General features: G+C 41.6%; 1 protein-coding gene across 1 annotated transcript in view; it reads left to right on the top strand.

Annotated features, from left to right (window-relative positions):
* Positions 1–19,005, top strand: part of SORT1 (sortilin 1) — a 72,887-nt gene extending 53,882 nt beyond the window's left edge. The window contains exons 17-20 of the mRNA XM_075853636.1: positions 10,194–10,299; positions 15,973–16,082; positions 17,198–17,318; positions 17,412–19,005. Coding sequence (XP_075709751.1) covers positions 10,194–10,299; positions 15,973–16,082; positions 17,198–17,318; positions 17,412–17,426 — 352 coding nt within the window. The 3' untranslated portion in view covers positions 17,427–19,005. The remainder of the gene's footprint in view (positions 1–10,193; positions 10,300–15,972; positions 16,083–17,197; positions 17,319–17,411) is intronic.
* Positions 19,006–21,522: the final 2,517 nt, after the last annotated feature.

Raw genomic sequence — 21,522 nt, 5'->3', positions numbered from 1 at the left:
CAATATGGTGAAATGTTGTTCCATGTAAAACCCCCTCAAAAAACGAGGGGGCACTCCCTCCGTCTGGAGAAAAAAAAGTTCAACCTGCAGAAGCGACAAGCCTTCTTTACTGTGAGAACTGTGAATCTATGGAATAGTCACCGCAGGAGCTGGTCACAGCAGGGACAGTAGATGGCTTTAAAAAAGGCTTAGATAATTTCCTAGAATAAAAAAAATATTCGCTCTTATGTGTAGAAATTTTTACCTTCCCTTTTCCCATCCCTTGGTTGAACTTAAAGGACGTGTCTTTTTTTTCAACCATACGAACTATGCAATATGTAACTCTACATTGACTAATCACACACCTGTGGGTCACAGACCTGTATCCTTGCACTGACGTGCTTGTGTCTCCATATTAGTTTGAAAATATTAATGGTTATGTCGAGTAGGAAACGGATGGCAGCATCACTGAGAGAGACTACATCTCCCGGCAAGTAATGCTGCTACCTGCAAAGTGTAAGAAAGCATGCAGAGAAAACATGAATGTTGAGGCGTGTTTGTGTGTGGTTGTCACTATATAGATGCTATGTCTGGCACTTTAGGAGCACTGAAGCACATGTAAAAATGTAACAAAACTATTTTGTAATGGTGATGTATGTGTCTGTCCCTCTTTTTTCCATCCAAAGTTGGGAGGTATATTCCATGATGCTGCTGCACAGAAATAAGAATCTCTTGGCATAGAAGAAAGATATTGGACTTCATGCCCACTTCAGTCTTTTTGTTCAGGGTGCTAGCCGTTTTTCTGACGGCTAGCACCCTGTCCCATTCATTTCAATGGGGTCATGCACACTTAATTTTTTTTTGACCGTTCCGTTGCTCCGTTCCGACAAAAGTAGAGCATGTCCTACTTTGGTCCGATATTCCATGACCGTGAGGCCCATGCAAGTCAATGGGGCCGTCAAAAAAACTGAAGGCACACGGAAGGCATCCGTATGTGACGGAGCCATTGCCTAGCAACGGCCGAGCGGGCAGAAGTACATTAGAGATATTACACTAATCGGCAGTCACTTCTCTCTATCCATCACTGATATAGAGAAGGGGCTGCTGATAAAAATAAAATAAAAAGCAGTTCATACGTACCCCGGTCGTTGTCTTTGGTGACAAGTCCCTCTTCTTCCTCCAGTCCAACCTTCCTGCGTGATGCGGCAGTCCATGTGGCCGCGGCAGCCTGTGTTTGGCTGCAGAGGCGGTCACGTGGGATGAAGCGTCATCCCTGGAGGCCGGCCTTCTGACGTCATCCAGTCTTGCGTGACCGCCACTACAGCCTGTGATTGGCTGTAGCGATGACATGGGATGAAACGTCATCCCAGGAGGCCGGACAGGAGGAAAATGCAGGGAGTTCTGGGTAAGTATGAATGGATTTTTTTTATTTCATTAAAATTTTATTTTGCGAGCGCCGAGCATGGTCATTCTTCAGCGCTAGTCCCTGTCCAGGGTGCTGAAAGAGTTACCGCCGATCAGTGCAGCCCATTAACTCTTTCAGCACCCTGTACAATGACTAGCGCTTAACCCTGCTCTTTGAGCACCCTGGACAGTACCATGCTCGGAAACAGAAACACGGAGTGCACACGGAAACCACACGGCTGCTAAAACTGGCACAGGCATCCGTCAAAAATGGAGGCTAAAACGGTGAAGGAAGTGTGCACGAGGCCTTAAACTGTGTCACTTTTCTAATGTACAATAAAGGGCTTTTTATGCATTTCTTCTGGTAGGTATGCATTAATAATCTCAAAAATGCTTGTGTTATTCTTTTAATCAAAAATACGCAATGAATGCTGCAATTTTTTTTTTAATACACTAATATTCGACACAAAATACTCTGAATGCAACAGAGAAGATGCTGAGGAAGCAGTCAGGACAGATGGGGAAATAATGCAGGCCAGACAAAATCTTGTTTTCAAGCATTGGGGGTATGTTTAGGGAGGTGAGAAGGACTGCTGGTTGGGTCTACGGAGCATGGAAAAACCCATGCTTCTATGCAAAAAAATACATGGTTATCTTTTTATTATGAATTACGATTTTTATTTTATTTTTTTGAGAAGTTTTTACAATGTTGTTACATGTTGAAGATAAATGTGCCTATAACATTTAAAAAAAATCACATTACAGATAATGAATGTAAAAAAAAATTGAAGGCAATGTAAAGTGTAAATTCACAAATGTCAGAAGTCTAGCAAGCAAAATGGGTGGTCTTGAGGCCTTGGCACTCTAGCCATATTTCAGCAACACCATCTGTATCGGTGTTCCTAGACTCTTCACACGACTGGGCTGTAAATCTACAACGTTTTACACTGTATGCCTGTATGTGAGAAGTGATATGAAGCGGAGTGTGAAAAGAGGGTGGAATTACAAAGGGAGGTAAACACTGAAAACATATTTAGTGTAATCTATAGATGTCCCAACATCATTAAGAAGATCAGCTATATAAAGAAATAGCTGTACAGGCTGGTATGTAGTGAAAATGGGAGATTTATATTACCCAGATTTTAAAGACCCAACAAGAAGTGATGCTTTGTTGGTTCTGGTAACTTCTAAAAATATAGAGCTTGGTAAATGTTACCTGGGAGGACAAAAACATGTACACCTTTGCAGGGTAATATTATTACTATATATACACTATCGTTCAAAAGTTTAGGGTCACTTAGAAATTTCCTTATTTTTGAAAGAAAAGCACAGTTTTTTTTTCAATGAAGATAACATTAAATTAATCAAAAATACACTCTATACATTGTTAATGTGCTAAATGACTATTCTAGCTGCAAACGTCTGGTTTTTAATTCAATATCTACATAGGTGTATAGAGGCCCATTTCCAGCAACCATCACTCCAGTGTTCTAATGGTACATTGTGTTTGCTAACTGTGTTAGAAGGCTAATGGATGATTAGAACACACTTGAAAACCCTTGTGCAATTATGTTAGCACCGCTGTAAACAGTTTTGCTGTTTTAGAGGAGCTATAAAACTGACCTTCCTTTGAGCTAGTTGAGAATCTGGAGCATTACATTTGTGGGTTCGATTAAACTCTCCAAATGGCTAGAAAAAGAAAGCTTTCATGTGAAACTCGACAGTCTATTCTTGTTCTTAGAAATGAAGACTATTCCATGCGAGAAATTGCCAAGAAACTGAAGATTTCCTTCAACGGTGTGTACTACTCCCTTCAGAGGACAGCACAAACAGGCTCTAACCAGAGTAGAAAGAGAAGTGGGAGGCCCCGCTGCACAACTGAGCAACAAGACAAGTACATTAGAGTCTCTAGTTTGAGAAATAGACGCCTCACAGGTCCTCAACTGGCAACTTCATTAAATAGTACCCGCAAAACGCCAGTGTCAACGTCTACAGTGAAGAGGCGACTCGGGGATGCTGGCCTTCAGGGCAGAGTGGCAAAGAAAAAGCCATATCTGAGACTGGCTAATAAAAAGAAAATATTAATATGGGCGAAAGCACACAGACATTGGACAGAGGAAGATTGGAAAAAAGTGTTATGGACAGACGAATCGAAGTTTGAGGTGTTTGGATCACACAGAAGAACATTTGTGAGATTCAGAACAACTGAAAAAATGCTGGAAGAGTGCCTGACGACATCTGTCAAGCATGGTGGAGGTAATGTGATGGTCTGGGGTTGCTTTGGTGCTGGTAAAGTGGGAGATTTGTACAAGGTAAAAGGGATTTTGAATAAGGCAGGCTATCACTCCATTTTGCAATTCCATGCCATACCCTGTGGACAGCGCTTGATTGGAGCCAATTTCATCCTGCAACAGGACAATGACCCAAAGCACACCTCCAAATTATGCAAGAACTATTTAGGCAAGAAGCAGGCAGTTAGTATTCTATCTGTAATGGAGTGGCCAGCGCAGTCACTAGATCTCCACCCCATAGAGCTGTCGCGGGAGCAGCTTGACCGTATGGTACGCAAGAAGTGCCCATCAAGCCAATCCAACTTGTGGGAGGGGCTTCTGGAAGCATGGGGTGAAATTTCTCCCGATTTACCTCAGCAAATTAACAGCTAGAATGCCAAAGGTCTGCAATGCTGTAATTGCTGCAAATGGAGCATTCTTTGACGAAAGCAAAGTTTGAAGGAGAAAATTATTATTTCAATTAAAAATCATTATTTCTAACCTTGTCAACGTCTTGTCTATATTTTCTAGTCCTTTTGCAACTCCTTTGATAAATATAAGTATGAGTTTTCATGGAAAACACAAAATTGTCTGGGTGACCCCAAACTTTTGAACGGTAGTGTGTGTGTGTGTGTGTGTGTGTGTGTGTGTGTGTGTGTGTGTGTGTGTGTCTGTATGTATGTATGTATGTATATGTATGTATGTATGTATGTATATATATATATAATATAATTAATTAATTATTTTTTTTTAACTAAACAGGTCAGTGTGTTTTGGTGTAACTTTTTATAATTCGTTTTGATTCAAAATTCGTTTTACTTTTTGAGATACAGCTGCTCTGTATTCTCTACAGAGCAGCTGTATCTAGCGCTATTACCTGAATACGTCAGTCCCGCGGACCTGAACGGTTCAGGGTCATTGGGACACGCGGGATCCACCTGTAATCAATCATATCTAAGTTATGAACTTAGATGTGATGGATAACCGTTGGATCCTGCATGTCACAGACTATATACACGAGTATGTGACATAAAATAGTATTGTAATTGACAGCCAGCGCGGATTTAAGAAGGACAGAAATTGTCTAACCAACCTGATTTTGTTTTATGAAGTGGGGAGAAGCCTAGACAGAGGGGCCGCTGTGGATATAGTGTTTTTGGCATCGGAAACTGTCTCTCATAGATGCCTATTAAGGTCTATAGGTTTAGAAAGTATATTTTGTATTTGGATTGAAAATTGGCTCAAAGGCCATATCCAGAGAGTTGTGGTCAATGATTCCTACTCTGAATGGTCCCCGGTTATAAGTGGTACACCCCAGGGTTCAGTGCTAGGACCACTATTTTTCAACTTAATATAATAAATGGGATAATTAGCTGTTTTCTATCTTTGCAGATGACACCAAGCTATGTAGTATAGTTCAGTCTATGAAAGATGTTTACAAATTACAAGCCAACTTGTACACTGAGCGTTTGGGCATCAACTTGGCAAATGATTTTTAATGTAGATAAATGTAAAGTTATGCATCTGGGTACCAACAATCGGCATGTATCATGTGTTCTAGAGCAGGGGTCTCAAGCATGTGGCCCCTGAGGCTGTCGCCTACGGGGCACCATAGCTCCCTCGGGAGAGAAGAGAGCAGGCCGAAGGAGGAGTGCACTAACGCTGTGCCCGGGACTCCGGCTCTGGGCTTGCCCCTGATATCACTGTATAGGGACAGTGAAGTCAGAGGGGCTTCCACCAAGTTCCGGAGCAGAGCCTATACTACGGCTCTGGGGTTGCCCCTGACCCCACATTCTGGTCGAGGAGGATCCCCTGATTTCATGATCTACAGAGGGCAGTGTGGCATTATCTAGGGGTGGTGGCATTCTCTACAGAAGGCACTGGCATTATCTTCAGAAGGCACTGGCATTATCTTCAGAGGGCACTGTGGCATTATCTAAAAAGGGGCTGCCCAATCTTTATACTCTTGTGTCTGCCAAACGCTGCGAACTGAGCCTCCGGATTGCATTTAGCTACACTTAAACTGGAAAACTGGATTGGTAAAATAAGCACATGGAGTAAACTCGCATATTTCGGTTAAGTTTAAACTTAGTGGTATTATTATAGTAATGTAGTGTTATAGTAATGTAGTATTGTTTATAGTAGTTAGAATAACTAATTGATTAACAATACTTTTTGTATTGTATTAAATTTTTAATTAATGCGGCCCCTCGACTTCATTCTTTTTTTTCTTCTTCTTTCTATATGCAGCCCATTTACCCAGCCGAGTTTGAGACCCCTGTTTTATAGGGAGCTAAACTGGGAGAGTCACTTGTTGAGAAGGTGTACTTGTAGATCATTGACATTGCATGCTGTTATTTAGTCTTATCAGCTGCCTTTTAATGACAGGCATATTTTGTCCCTTAATGACCAAAAGATGAGTTGTTTTTTTTATTTTATGTTTTTCATCATCTCCTTTCAAAAGTAGAATACAAAAGTTATAGCTTTTTGAATATTTGTTTGATGACTTATTTTTTGCAGGATGAGCTGTATTTTTCATTAGCACCATTTTGCGGTACATATAGTTTGATTTATCTTATATTAAAGTGCAGCTAAACGTTTGACAAACTTCTGACGTCCTAGTGACATGTCAGAAGTTTGGATTGGTGGTGGTCCGAGCACTGAGACCCCCACCAATCGCTAGAACGAAGCAGCTGTAGTGCTCGTGTGAGCGCTCAGCCGCTTCGTGTCTGTCCAGCTTTTTCCGGAAATCAATGTATTGGTGTACGGACTCAATAGAAAGTCTATGAGAGCATACTCCAATACATCGGCTTTCCGGAAAAAGCCGAACTGACTCGAAGCGGCTGAGCGCTCACACGAGCACTTCAGCTGCTTCGTTCTAGCGATTGGTGGGGGGGGTCTCCGTGCTCGGACCCCCACCAATCCAGACTTCTGACATGTCACTATGACGTCAGAAGTTTGTCAAACGTTTAGCTACACTTTAACATTTAATGTCTTACCACATTTGCACAATTACTCCTATGCCAAAATCCAGGCAGGATAACCAGTATAATGAAAAATACAATATCAATGTAAAGGATCTGCCAGGCACAGCTTCTGTGTCAACGCCCATAGGTAATCAGTCTGCACCTGCTTCTATGTCTGTGAGACTGACTCCATCTTCCACCACTCAGGCTCTCCCACTCCTAAGCCTGCCATCCTATCACAGCCTGGCCAGACGGAGCTAGCTCCCGCCCCCTGTCTATTTATACCTGCCTTTCCTGTTCCTCCTTGCTTGTGATTCTTCTCGTTTGGTTTCCTGGCCCTGCTGCAGCTTCTTGAACTATTTGTCCCTGCTTCATATTGACCCTGGCTTACTGACTACTCTCCTCCTCTGCGTTTGGTACCTCGTACACTCCTGGTTTGACTCGGCTTGTTCACTACTCTCCTGCTCTGCGTTTGGCACCTCGTACACTCCTGGTTTGACTTTGCTCGTTCACTACTCTTGTTGCTCACGGTGTTGCCGTGGGCAACTGCCCCATTTCCCTTAGCTTCTGTGTACCCTTGTCTGTTTGTCTGTCGTGCACTTATTGAGCGTAGAGACCGTCGCCCAGTTGTACCCCGTCGCCTAGGGCGGGTCGTTGCAAGTAGGCAGGGACTGAGTGGCGGGTAGATTAGGGCTCACTTGTCTGTTTCCCAGCCCCCATCATTACAATCAATATTAGATACAAAATAGCAAGGATCCCCACACGTAAATACTAAAAACCTCCTATAGAAAGAAATGCATTGGTAAATAAAGCAAGGATGAAGCAGGTGGTGAAACACGTGTTGGATCAGGCTCCCCCTCTTTTGGTCTGTACTCTGTCCTGCTTTTTGTGCCTGTCTAGTTAATTGTTTTCCCTAACTCGACACTTGTCAGTATAGGGCTGCTGCATTTATTGTTCGGGCACTTGCACTTTGCTGTATTTATTCATGTATTTTTTTTTTCATCGCGGTTCTCATGGTGGTTTTTTTTCATGCAGTTTTAAGTGCAGCCAGATGTTACATTAAAGTCTATAGTAAAATATATAATGCAGCATGCTCTGGGTATGGTGTTTTTCAGGTGTTTTTTTAAGGGATAGAATGAAAATCAATTCTGGTTTTTTTCTGCATATTCCGTTCACCATGGTTCGTTTTTTTTCTATACACCTTGACAAAATGAAACCACTTTTAATAGAAAAATTGTTTATCCTTTTTTAATTAACTTTTTATTTGACATTTAATTTTTTATTAATCGGGGACTTCAGCATGATATGTTTTGATCGCTTCTATAATGCTTTGGTATACTTGCTCTAATAGACTACCTGTCAGGTTTACACTATGCCTGAGGTCCTTTATTAGGCCCTGGTTGCCATGGCGACCCATCACCGCCAAATTAAAAGGGACATGGAGAATCTAAGTTAGGAGGAAAGGTTAAAATAAACCGATTTAGTTTTGAAAAGACATGACTAAGTGGGGACATGATTAAGGCTTCATTCACATCTGCGCCAGCGTCCCGTTCCGTCTGAGCTTTCCCTCGGAACGGGACCCTGACTGAAACAAACGGAAACCAATGTTTTCCATTTCCATCACCATTGATTTCATTAGTGATGGATCTGGTGCCAATGGTATCCATTTGCCTCCATTGTGCAAGGGTTCAAGTGGACTACGCCATTGATTCTGTCAAAACGACGGAACTCTGTCACAACGGTGACAGACGGAAACTGTAGAAGGGCTATATATATATATATATATATATATATATATATATATATATATATATATATATATAGCGCACACACACACGTGTGTAAAAGGGCTGGTGTAATAGCGGGGTTCACTGGTTAGTGTCTCCCACTATTACTACCGCCTTTATAATCAGGGTCACTAGGGTTATGACTAGTTCCCCTACCTTTTCCTTATACTAACGTTAATTTACTTGCTTTGCTGCTACATAAGTGTATACGACTCACTAAATACAATTGTATAGTAAATAAAGTTAATATTTATTAACCTACAGTAATCACTCTCATATATGAAATACAGTAACCGAACACAGTAACCGATCACCATACAGTATCAGTACACCCCTATACATATAACCATATATACGGAGTATACTCGCACTATACGTAGTACAGTATAGCCACAGTATCACAAACCTACGTTATACCTCTACCCACATACCTAAACATACATATGAATACAGTTATGTTACAATACACGCTCACTATTTCTGTCCCACTCCCACCTAGCAATAACTATCCCTGTACTCTAAGGGTTAATAGCAAGGGTCACTAGGGACAGCAAGGGTTACCAGGGACAGCAGGAGGATAAAAGGTTAACAAGGGGATTGGGTTGCTGTGTAGCAGGTAAATGGTGGGAAAGGGTTAAACAGGTACCAGGGGATATGGGAATGTGCAGGTAGAAGAGCTGGGGAGAAAGGGTTACTTATGGTGTATAGGGGAGAAGATACTTCGCATGTGGTCCAAGTTCGTGTGGTCTCTCAGGAAGGGCCATGAGGCAAGAGCAGACCAGGAGGGAAGGGGAGTCCGTTGGGAGCAGGATAGCAGGAAATAAGAGAGAAAGTGTGGGGCCGTTGACCCTCTTATACATTGTTTGTGCACATCTGTGTGACATCACATGCTCATGCACGTGCAAGTGGGGGGGGCATGGGCCTCATGGCTACCTCATGGAATACCATTACCTGGTGAGAAGGGGGGGGGCAGCTCGTCTGTATGCATTGGATGTGTCTAATGTATTCTCCCCAGAGGGCAGAGATACACACCCAACTAATATCTGACATAGAAAACACTTCCCTTAACAGAAAAAGTTAGCTAGGTTTCCGTCACCGTTGAGTTCAAAGGTGAGTGAAACGGAAGCTGAGGTTTGCGTTTGGCTTTCCGCTGAGGGGTTAACCCGACGGTAACCTCCGACGGAACCCCTCAGCGGAAAGCGATGGTGATGTGAACACAGCCTAAAACTAAGTTCTATAGTTTACCTGTATCCCTTCCCTTTCTCTCATCCCTTGGTTGAACTTGTTGGACATGTATGTCTTCTCTTTTTTTTTTTTTTTTTTTTTTAAACATTGTAATGTTCGCTAAAAATTAAAAACAAACCCTTCTTAGAATAAAGCAGCCCCAGCAATCTGCTGAACGTCACAGGTGTGGCCACTGACTTCCTGTGCACGTAGGCATTTAAGCCCTAACTGTAGTAGTGCCCCCCTCCTTGTGTACTAATTCAAGTAGGCACTGAAGGAACTTGAGCATGACTTTTTGAGTAGCTTTGGGGAAGGGAGAGATGGAATTATTTGTGTATACTTGTATACAGATTGTGTGACAGGTTTTCTCAAGATAGCCTCCAAGATGGCTGACTAGGTTTGCATCTTCCGGTCTTAGTTAGAACAAGAGAAATACACGTTGGAGCAAAAACAGCACTTCTACAAAAGGAACCTGCAAGAACGCATGAAAATTTTTGTATGTTTATTTATTTGGCCAGAGAGGTGCTTTTGTGTTTAAAGGTGACTATACTTCTTGCTCACAGGTACCGTAAAATTCCTGGGGATAAGTGCACTGGTGGAATGAACCCTGTTCGACAAGAAATAGACATGAAGAAGAAGTGTGCAAATGACCTTTCCTCGAAAACACCGGTAACTTTTTGCTATTGTTTCTCTTCTAGAACAACCAATAACCAAATGAGACCGCACCTAGAATTACAGAGATGTGTAAGATTTCAAATTATCTAAACACTTTTGCTCACAGGGAAGAGGTTATGTTTGTGTGTGTATATATACATGTACACTATATGTACAAAAGTATTGCGACACCTACACAATACAGCCACAGGAGCTTGTATGACATCCTACTCTAAATCCATAGGCATTACCTTGGAGTTGGTCTCCCCCTTTTCAGCTAAAACAGATTCCACTCTCCTGGGAAGGCTTTCTACAAGATTTGAGTGTATCTGTGGGAAATTTTTTCCCATTCTTCCGGAAGAGCATTTGTGAGGTCACACTGATGTTGGAAAGAACCTGGCTCGCAATCTCTGTTCTAGTTCAGCCTAACGGTGTTCAATAGGTCAGGGCACTGTGCGGACCAGATAAGTTCTTCCACACCAAACTCGCCCAACGATTCCTCTATGGACCTTGCTTTGTGCACTGGGGCACAATCATACTGGAACAGAAAACTGCCTTCCCCATGAATTTTTTTTATTTTATTATTATTATTATTATTATTATTATTATTATATGGCTTTTAATATGATATTAACATAAATTGTATTTATTTGTTTTCTCATGTTCTACTTTTTACTGTGTTTTTACTTTTACTTCTCTATGGGGGCTGCCTTTTTTTTTTTTTTAATTTCTGTATGTGTTGATTAACGGCACATACAGACCCATACAGAATGCGAACAGGAGCCGTTCCATTCTCTGAAGCGTAAGCCGTCTGTGTGGGAACGCTCCCACACAGTCCAAAACTAAGCTCGTTCGCAGAGCGAAAGCCGATGCCATTTTCATGTGGACCGGAACCCGCTGCCGGACAGTAAAATGACGACTTCCGGCTGCGGCTTCTGGCCATTTGTTCAAAGAATGGGAGCGGAGGCAGGAGCAGGTAAATTATGTTCGTGTATGTGATGTGTGTATTATGTTCGTGTGATACTGTCTGCTGAGCCCTGTATCTAATCCTCCTACACTGTGCAGTCGCTCAGAAAATGGCAGCACACCGTGTTGGAGGCTTGAAGATTCAAACCCTCCTCCTGGCACTAGCCAGAAGAAGGGAGGGGGGGGGATTGTGCGAGGATACTAGAGGAGAATGTGTCCACCTCAAATTTGCAGCATAAATCAATGAGGTTGCTTTACCACAATGACCATGCTGCAATTTTGGGAACTGCACCCTCTAGTGCCCCACACATGGAAATGTTATAAATTAGAATCTAATTTATAATATTTCCTGAACTTGTGAAAAATTAAAAAAATTAAAAGCATGTGTAATCGCTCAAATGCGAATTGTTTAACTGGAAAAAAAAAAATAATAAATAATTTCTAGCGACACATTCCCTTTAAGGCAAAGTAGTGGTGAAATTTAGAATTTTTTTTTTCCAGAAATGTATTTTTTTTTTCTCAGAAACAAAGGAGCACCTAGTGAATTTTGGGCTTCCTTTTTATGAGAATATATTTTAGGCACCATGTCAGGTTTGAAGAGGTCTTGTGATGCCAAAACAGTGAGCATATTGACCCCATAGGTTTTTTGCAGAAATTATTGGAAATGGGCAGTGAAAATGAAAATCTAAATTTGTTTCCAATAAAACGTAGGTTTAGCCAATCTTTTTTTTCACTTCCACAAGGACTAAAAGAGAAAAATCACCACAACATTTGTAAAGCAATTTCTCCAAAGTAAAACATTACCCCACATGTGGTCATACACGGCTGTTTGGACACACAGCAGGGCTTAGAATGGAAAGAGCGCCATTTAGCTTTTGGAGCCCAAATTTAGCAGGAATGGTTTGCAGAGGCCATGTCTCATTTGCAAAGCCCCTGAGGGACTAAAACCATGAAAACGCCCACAAAGTGACTCCATTTATGAAACTACACCCCTTGAGGAATTCATCTAGGGGTGTAGTGAGCATTTTGACCCTACAGGTGTCTCATAGATTTTATTAGGATTGGGCAGTGAAAATAAAAAATAAAAAAATTTCTTCAATAAGACTTTAGCTCCAAATTTTCCATTTTCTCAACAAATAAAGGAAAAAAGGAACTGCAACGTTTGTAAAGCAACTTCTCCGGAGTATAGCAATACCCCATATGTGGTCATAAACTGCTGTTTGGACACACTGCAGGGCTCAGAAGGGAAGGAGCGCCATTTGGCTTTTGGAGTACAGATTTTGCTGGATTGGTTTTTGGGCGCTATGTCTCATTTGCAAAGCCCATGTGGGACCAAAACAGTTGGAACCCCCCCCCCTGCAGAAGTGACCCCATTTTGGGAACTATACCCCTCAAGGTATTTACCTAGGGGTGTAGTGACCATGTTAACCCCACAGGTGTTTTGCAGAAATTAGTGTGCACTCTATGTAAAAAATCCCATTTTCACTCTGCAACATAGATATGCCAATATGTTCCCATCTTGTGCAGCCATAATAAGACAGCTGTCTAATTATTATGCTGTTTTTCCCGGTTTTAGACACACCCTACATGTAGCCCTAATCTTTTGCCTGGAAATTCGACCAGGCTCCAGATTAAAAGAGTCCCATGCGAAGTTGAGGCCTAATTTGGCTATTTACAAAGTATTGGTTCATAATTGCAGAGGATCTGATGTGAAATAATAAAAGAAACCCCTGAGAAGTGAACCCATTTTGGAAACCACCCCTCAAGCCATTTTTTAAGGGGTGTAGTGAGCATTTTCACCCACAGGTCTTTTCCATAAATGATTGCGCTGCGGATGGTGCAAAGTTAAAAAATTTCAACTTTTTCCCTAGATATGCCATTTCAGTGGCAAATATGTCATGCCCAGCTTGTGCCACTGGAGACTTACACCCCCCAAAAAAGGGTTCTCCCGGGTATGGTTATGCCATATATGTGAAAGTAAACTGCTGTTTGGACACACTGTAGGGATTAGAAGGAAGGGAGGGAACACCAATTGGCTTTTGGAGCGTGGATTTGCTTGGAAGTAGTTTTGTTTGGTGTTTTACTGGTAGTTTAGTTTATAATGTGGAGGTATATGTAAGCTGAGCAGAGTACATCAGGGGCATAGTCAGGTGGTAAAATAATCCGTAGATGTGTGTTACGCTGTGAAGCAATCCTTTATGAACACTGATAAATTATGTCCTTTATCCCCCTTTTGGTCCACACTCTGCACCTTTGCAGTTTGGGGAATTTTGCTGGGCAAGTGTTGTCCTGGTATAATATTGGCACCCTTGCCTCCAGCAGGTATGTTTTGGGTCCTACCCTTCCTGGTTCCCTAATATTAGGGCCTTGATAAATTGCCTTTTGAAACAGAAGAAATGTCGTCGTCCCCGGGCCTGCACAACTGCATATCTTTTTCTTTCCTGACTTATTGGAGCCTTAACTGATTTTTGTTCTTTTGTATTCTTATTTACGGCGTTCACCACGTGGAATAAATAACATGATATTTTTATAGTTCAGGCCGTTACGGACGCGGCGATAACATATGTATGGTTCATTTCTTTTTTTTTTCAATAATAAAGGACTTGATAAGGGAAAAAGGGCGATTAGTGTTTTATTTTATTACTTGAGGCTCTTATTATATTTTTGCCAACTTTTTTTTTTTCTTCACTTTTTTTTTTACACTTTTCTTTAGTCCCACTAGGGGACTTGAAGGTCCAACTGTCAGATTCTTTTTCTAATACATTGCACTACCTAATCGGCTTTCGTAATAGCAGACCAGGAGGCCGTTGTTATGCCTCCTGTTGCCATTTCAGCAGTTGGCAGCCCTGCTATAGCATAGCATGGCAGGGCTGCTGATCTGCTATCAACCACAAAGATGCAGCGATCGCTTTAGATCGCTGCATCGAAGGGGTTAATGGCAGGAATCTGAGCTAGCTCCAGTTCCTTCCGTTACAGGTGGATGTCAGCTGTAACATACAGCTGATGACACCGGCTCAGCTCCTGAGCCGGCGCCATCTTGCCGGCGGCTACGGAAGCCTTTTAGGCACCACCTCTGGCCGGGGCCTGAAAGTCTTCCGTACTTGGCATACCGGGAGGCCAGTGTTAGGCCTCCGGTTGCCTTTGCAGCCACCGGCATCCCAGCATTCATTGCTAGGGTGCCGATGAGCTGCAAAGACCTTAAATGCAGCGATCGCTTTTGACCGCTGCACTTAAGGGGTTCATGGCTGGGATTGGAGCAAATTTCTGTCCTCGCCATTACCCCAGGGTGTCAGCTAGAACGTGCAGCCGACATCCGCGGGTAGGGGCACCAACTCTTCTGAATCGGTGTCCACCATTTGTCGTATGGATACGGCAAAATGCGGGAAGCACTAGCTTTCCATGATGTATCCATATGACAAATTTCGGGAAGGGGTTAGACTACTTTCTCTTTCGGTATTCCCAGGATCGACAATTATCACCTATCCTGTGGATCAGTGATAATTGTCTGATTGCTGGGGGCCCCAACTGATCGACACCCAACCGTTCTTCCTTAAATCTTCCTTATGCTAGAAGCACAGTGGAAGAGAAATTGAAGGGCACAGACTTCCTTCTTAGTGTAATATTGCTACGGACAGTAGCCATATTACACCTTGGAGCACGTCTGTGCCCTTCTATTCCTCTCCCACTCTACCTCTAGCATAAAGAATCCTTGCTGACAAAGCTCTCTACCCTGCACCCCAAATTTTCAACCTGACAAGCCTACAAGAGCAATGTACAACCTAAGACGGTAAGCCTAATTTTACCAGCCCACGCTAAATCCTTATCATTTATTGTATCACACTATTGCGCCTCTTTTCTCTCTTCACATCCGTCTCCTTTGGAGATCTTCAGGTACGCCCTCAATTTAGGTCCTCCACCTATGCACGTTCCTCCTAATGCACCACCCGGTGAGGAGGAGCTTGAATGGAGCAGAGGTCCAGCATGTGTCTGCTTCTCCATTCAAAGTCTCTGGGCTGTTTCCGTCACTCCCACAGAGCATGTACTCTGCCGCTCCATTCAATGTTCTCCTCACTGCAGTCGGGGAGTTCGGGTCCCCAGTTCTCCTGATTGGTAAGGGTCTCAGCGGTGAGGCCCCCAGCGATCAGACAAACATTACCCATCCTGTGTATAGGTGATAATTGTCAAATGGTACAACCCCATTAAAACGAAGGGGTTTAGCCCAAACCATGAAAAATAGCCCCATATCATTTCTCCTCAATCAAACTTAAGTTGGCCATACGTGCCCTGGCAAGAAGTTCTGTCCTGGCATCTGTCAAAAATCAGATTTCTCTTTCAGATGGCCAATTGGTAAGACATGATTTTTATTTATTATTTTCTGTGCTTAATGATCCAATGAAAATGTGGCTTACAATGCACAAGCTGAGGCTTTCCATTTCCTATGATGATCTACTCTTGATGAGGCATGGAAGATCAATTAATGAAACCAATGTCCAACAGGTTTAGTGCCAAGTTTACTTGTTGACCATTGCAACTTAGGACACAAGGTTTTTATCTGCACATAGATATAGCATGCCACTTTATTTTATTTTAATGACCTATTTCTACATTGAAGATATGAGACCTTCTTGTTGTTCAGTGTCTTTAGTTGATACTCCATAAAATGCTCTTTTTGAAAGAATGGGCCCTATGGGCGACTATTGACTGCCCATTTTTCTTTTCTAGGAAAAGACTGCAACAAGCTCCGTCCTGCTGATTCTATCTGTAATTGTGGTGCTCTCAGTTGCTGTTGCCGCAGCTATTGTGATAATCAAGAAATACGTTTGTGGGGGGAGGTAAGAGACAAAAAAATAAAACTGGAGTCAAGGGTAATTAAAGAGAATCTGTCACTAATATAGATAATCCTATTAAAATTATGACATCTATATGATACCCTTATAGTTTTATACTAGTGGGTACAATTACACCTACTAAACAGCCCTTTAGTGTCAAACGGGGATTAGGGAGGCTGAAATTAAATCACTTTCTGGTTATATGGACCAACATGATGTATAAAATCAACAAATTAGTTTTGTTTATTAATACCTTGCGGTTTGTAGGTCCCATATTTTGTGATGATTTGACACACACACACACACACACACACACAAAATGCCCAAATTCCCTGCATAGGTATAGAGTTAGATCATTTAATTCCTGTTGCTGCTCTCTTGGGGGGGGGCCTTTAATAATTATAAAATTTATTTGTAGTGGTCAATCAGCACAGAATGTTAGGCCTAGTTAAATAAAAACAATTGGAAAAAAAATTGGTGGTTAAGAATACACTAACTTTAAAGGGGTTGTATATGATCGGTGGGGTTCCGACACCTGCATCCTGCACCGATCAGCTGCCGGATGTTATGTAGTGTATGGAGACTTCGGAGCCGGATGCGGATGGCTCCGTACACTGCATAGTGGCCGTGCTGCAGAATTGCAGCTCGGCTCCTGTTCACTTGAATATGAGCAGAGCTGCAGTACTTCAGCTCGGCCACTATTCTGGCCCGGAGCCATCTGCTTCCAGCATGGACATTTGGTGCCAGGAGGCAGCCAGAGCAGCTGATAGGTGAGGGGTCCGGGTGTTCTACTGATGACCTATCCGGTGTCTGTGCCCGGGAAAACCCCTTTTAAAGTTAGTTGCTGTTAGTACAGTCTCCCTCTGACAGCACTGATTGGCTAGTTTGACTGTGTAGTGACACCCCCCCCCCCCCCCCACTGGTGACTCAGTTGTCCATTTAGTCATAAGTTTCTAGACAGAGAAACGGTATAATGCAGACTTTTAAGAAAAAATGCTCAAATTGTTTTCTCATGGGGAATACAATTATTTAGTAAAATGGACCTGTCAGGAGAGGTGACTGTCCCCCTTTTTTTTTTTGTGTAATATACCGCTGCTAAAACTCTTTTTCTTCTATAGGTTCCTTGTGCACAGATATTCTGTTTTAAGGCAGCATGTGGATACCCAGGGCGATGAGCACTTGGACTCCAACATCGGGGAACCGTGCAGGAGTAGTGGTTACCACGATGACTCTGATGAGGTAAGAGGAGGCAGTTATAGGTTGATGGCACTCTGACAGATTATGTTGATTATGTTGGGAACTTGCGTTTTCACATTTTATATATTTTTCTAGGATCTTTTGGAGTGATGATGATGATGATGATGATGATGATGATGAATAATGATTGTACCATGTACAAGATTCTCCTCAAATTTTCTTGGATGAATTTACTGTAGGATGACACTGCTGTTAAACCACAGAACAAGGAATCTCCCAGTTCCATTCATTGCTGGGTAAACTGATGTCTGTAAAGTTACGTTCGGAGATATACTTACTGGAAAATGTAGAACTTGCTTGGGTGCTAAAGTTCTGGGAATCCCACCCACCTGCAATATAGATTTTTTTATTTTTATTTTGCAACATTCTTCTGGAACTGTGATTTGGTGGATAAGAAATATTGTATTGTGAAGAATAATGCAATCAATACTATCTAGCTGCTTTTTATTATGGCGTATTTAAGGCACTAATTTCGGGCTCAGGTCTTGTAAAAGCCTTTTTTATCTTCTGTACAAATATGTTCTGATAAACGTCATGCACAGTAGGGCTTCACTCAGTGGTTACCTCCATCTTCCTATTATTCGTTTTACTGAATGACTTCATGAGGTTTTTGTTTTTTATGTCTTTTATTTTCCCCATAGAAGCTGGAGCGTGGAATTTTGTTCTGTACAAATATTGTGCTAGAGTTGCTGACTTTCTCAATTTAATTTCTAATTGTTACAATATATGGCAGTTATGTTTTTTATAGTCTTCCCAGTTTGCTTTGCACGATAACCAGACATGATAACGATTACATATAGATCAATTGTATTGTTTAAGATTACGAAGCCCACATAGTCTATAAACATGCCAACTGTGATTTAATTTTACTTGCAAGTAAACCTGTCCATTTTTTATTTTTGTTTTTTTTTTCTAGTTGCACAAACACATTAAGCTGGTACAAATGCAGAAAAAAAAAAAAAGATTGTCACACTTTACCAGTGTTTAAATGAGAATTGCATATTTCTAAAATAGCTTCTTTTTTTTTTTTTTTTTTAAATGCTTTTATATAAATTTGGGCTGGCTAAAACTGACCTCAGATAAGCATTTGATGATTTGTCATTTAAGGCTATGTAATCTTTTGATCACTGTTTTATAAAAAAAAAATATATATGGCATTTTAACTTTTTAATTTCATTTTTTATTAAATATTTTTACTTTTTCAGATACAGCTTCTATGTATCTTTGATCCATCAGGACAGCGGGCCCGGTGTATTTCTGACAAGCAGGGTCCGCTTGTTATCTTTGACATCTAAGTTTATAACTTCATAACTTAGGTGGATCATGCAGGACCCGATGTCACTAAAGCAGTTTGTCCCGCTGTCCTGATGGATTCGAGTTTGAGTGCAAGATACAGCTTCTATGTATCCAAGATACATGGAAGCTGTATCTCAAAAAGTAAAAACATTTTTTAATTTAAAAAAAAAACAGCTAAAAAGTTGCCTCAAATGCCATGATACATTGTTTTATTAAAAAAGTGTTCAGCTGTTTACATAGCTTCTAAGTGGGTTTTTTTTTTTACCCACACATTGGGATGTGGTTTATAATTGTTAATATAAAAGAGTGATCTCTTGAAACAGAATGTTATCTTGTGTATTTAGAGTTCAAATAAACCATATTTATAATTTAATTCTAGTTTTTAGTTTCAAGTGTGTAAATATCAGAACTAATGTTCTAACTGAACCTCTCAAAGTAAATTATTGTTTATTAAATATGTAATACAATTTTCTATTTTATTACAAAGCCATACTTTTAGTCTATTACTACAACTTTATATGGCAGAAGGGTTAAAACTGGGGAGCACTACAGTTTAAGCGGCATTGGTGGTGAAAGTAATAAAGGCAATGAATCGCCGAATTTTAAACCAGTCTATCAGTTCTGAGAGATAGTTATATTGTGTTTTTGAAATAGGTTAAATCCTAAATCTTATTAGCAATACAGTGGATTTTCTTCAAGACTACAAGGAAAAAGTTATGCTTTATCATTTTAGCAGTGAAGTCTAAATCACGTGAGATTCTGACTGCACCGTGAGGCCGAGGACAGATGTTGTGGATATGCGTTACATGTGAAGTTTGCCTCTGACTTTACCCTATGCATTGCAAAGGGTAAAACTCTGCAGCATTTCTGCAATGGAACGGGCATGCTGCAGATTTGAAAATATTCAGCATGCTCTGAATTTTATGCATATAACTTTTTTTTAAAAATTTTTGGTATGGAATGGCACCAAAAATGCGCCACCTTTCCATCACATCTGAACACACCCTCAGATTTCCTACTTCTTTGGGCATACCAACTATGAGAAGGGGTCTGGGGTTGACTCTATACAGCATCTGAATTGTAAAATGGTGCTTTGTGCAAAGTTCTGGCCATGAGTAGAGGTAAGCAACTCAATTCCCCGTTTTTCCATTGTTGGTGGTTCTAAAATACAATAGGATATTAAATTTGCTTATTTTAATCATAAATTTGCAAAAGCGAATCTCAAACTTGGTGAATTCATTTCCCAGTGCATTTTAATGGGAAGCGAATCGTTGAAACCTCTAGCTAGGAGCTTCAACTTCCTAAGGAATATTGTTCTTTTATAAGCCATGTAATAACCTTTTCATGTGGATTATTCATCTCCGCTAGGGGGGATGGGTACAATTTCTTGTAAAGAGTTAATTGGAATCTCTGACTACATAAACATGAAGGCAGCAGAACGTTAATTTAACCCCTACCTGCACGAGTCAGTAACTATACGTCGTCGCGGGAGGTTACTTCCTGCACGAGGACGTATAGTTACTGAGTCGTTCCCGATGCACATTGTCGGCGACATCGTGCATCGGGAACTGGGAGGTCCTCTTAAATGCGGCGATCGTTTGCGATTGCTGCTTTTTAGGGGTTACTATCACATCGGCAGACGCCGGTCGTAAATCGCGGGGTTTGCTGACAGTTAGCATGCCAAACGGAGGCCAAACAATGGCCTCTGTGTCTGCCATGGACGGAAGCCTTTCAGGACCAACCTCCGGCTGGTCCTGATAGGCTTCCTGTCAGAGTGACAGGAAGTCACTGTGTCGTTTCTGATGCACACGGTCGATGACACCGTGCATCGAGAACCGGGACATCAGCTGTCCCCGACAGCTGACACTACAGTGGTGCCCATCAGCGGCTCATTGCTGATAATTAAGGCAATTAACCCCTCAAATGCGGCAATCGATTGCGATCACCGCATTTTTTAGGTTTGTAGCACGTCGGCAGTTGCCATGGCAACCGGAGGCCAGACAACTGCAACCGGAGGCCAGATAACTGCCTCCGGGTCTGCCATGTATTGAAGCCTATGAGGACCAGCCTCTTAGATTTAGGCCTGATTTACAAGAGCGTGTGCGTTTTGCGCACGCAAAAAACGCGGCATTTTGCGTGCGCAAAAGGCACTTAACAGCTCCGTGTGTCATCAGTGTATGATGCGCGGCTGCGAGATTTTCTCGAAGCCACCATCATTATGACACTCCGTTTGGATGTTTGTAAACAGAAAAGCACGTGGTGCTTTTCTGTTTACATTCAGAGTTTGACAGCTGTTGCGCGAATCACGCAGTTCGCACGGAAGTGCTTCCGTGCGGCATGCGTGGTTTTCTTGCACTCATTGACTTCAATGAGTGCGTGATGCACGAACAGCGCACAAAGATAAGACATGTCGGGAGTTTTACGCAACGCACTCGCGCTGCGCAAAATTCACGCACTGTCTGCACTGCCCCATAGACTAAAATAGATGCGTACGACACGCGTGAAAAGCACGCGCGTCGATTACGCTCGTGTAAATGATGCCTTACTGTCAGTGACTGTGACATCACACTGACAGTTGGCATACATTACGCTACTAGATAGTGTAATGTATACTAGCAGCAAACAGTGCTGCAGGTCAAAAAAAAAGTGTAAAAAGTTAATAAAAATGTTTTATAAAAGTGTATAAATAAGTTGTTGTTTTTTTCCCAATAATAAGTCTTTTATTATAGGGAAAAAATGAAAGCGTTACAAAAAAAAAGTACTCATATTTGGTATCACCAACTATAATGTTATTTTTTTTTAGCGCACGGTGAACTAATGAAAAACTTTTTTGGGTCACCACCCCTCCCAAAATATAGAATAAAAAGTGATCAAAAAGGTCACATGCACC

This window comes from Rhinoderma darwinii, chromosome 2 (assembly GCF_050947455.1).
Source record: "Rhinoderma darwinii isolate aRhiDar2 chromosome 2, aRhiDar2.hap1, whole genome shotgun sequence".
In the NCBI taxonomy this organism is placed as follows: Eukaryota; Metazoa; Chordata; class Amphibia; order Anura; family Rhinodermatidae; genus Rhinoderma; species Rhinoderma darwinii.
Note: the sequence above shows the minus strand (reverse complement) of the source record. Positions and strands in the feature narration are given on the sequence as shown.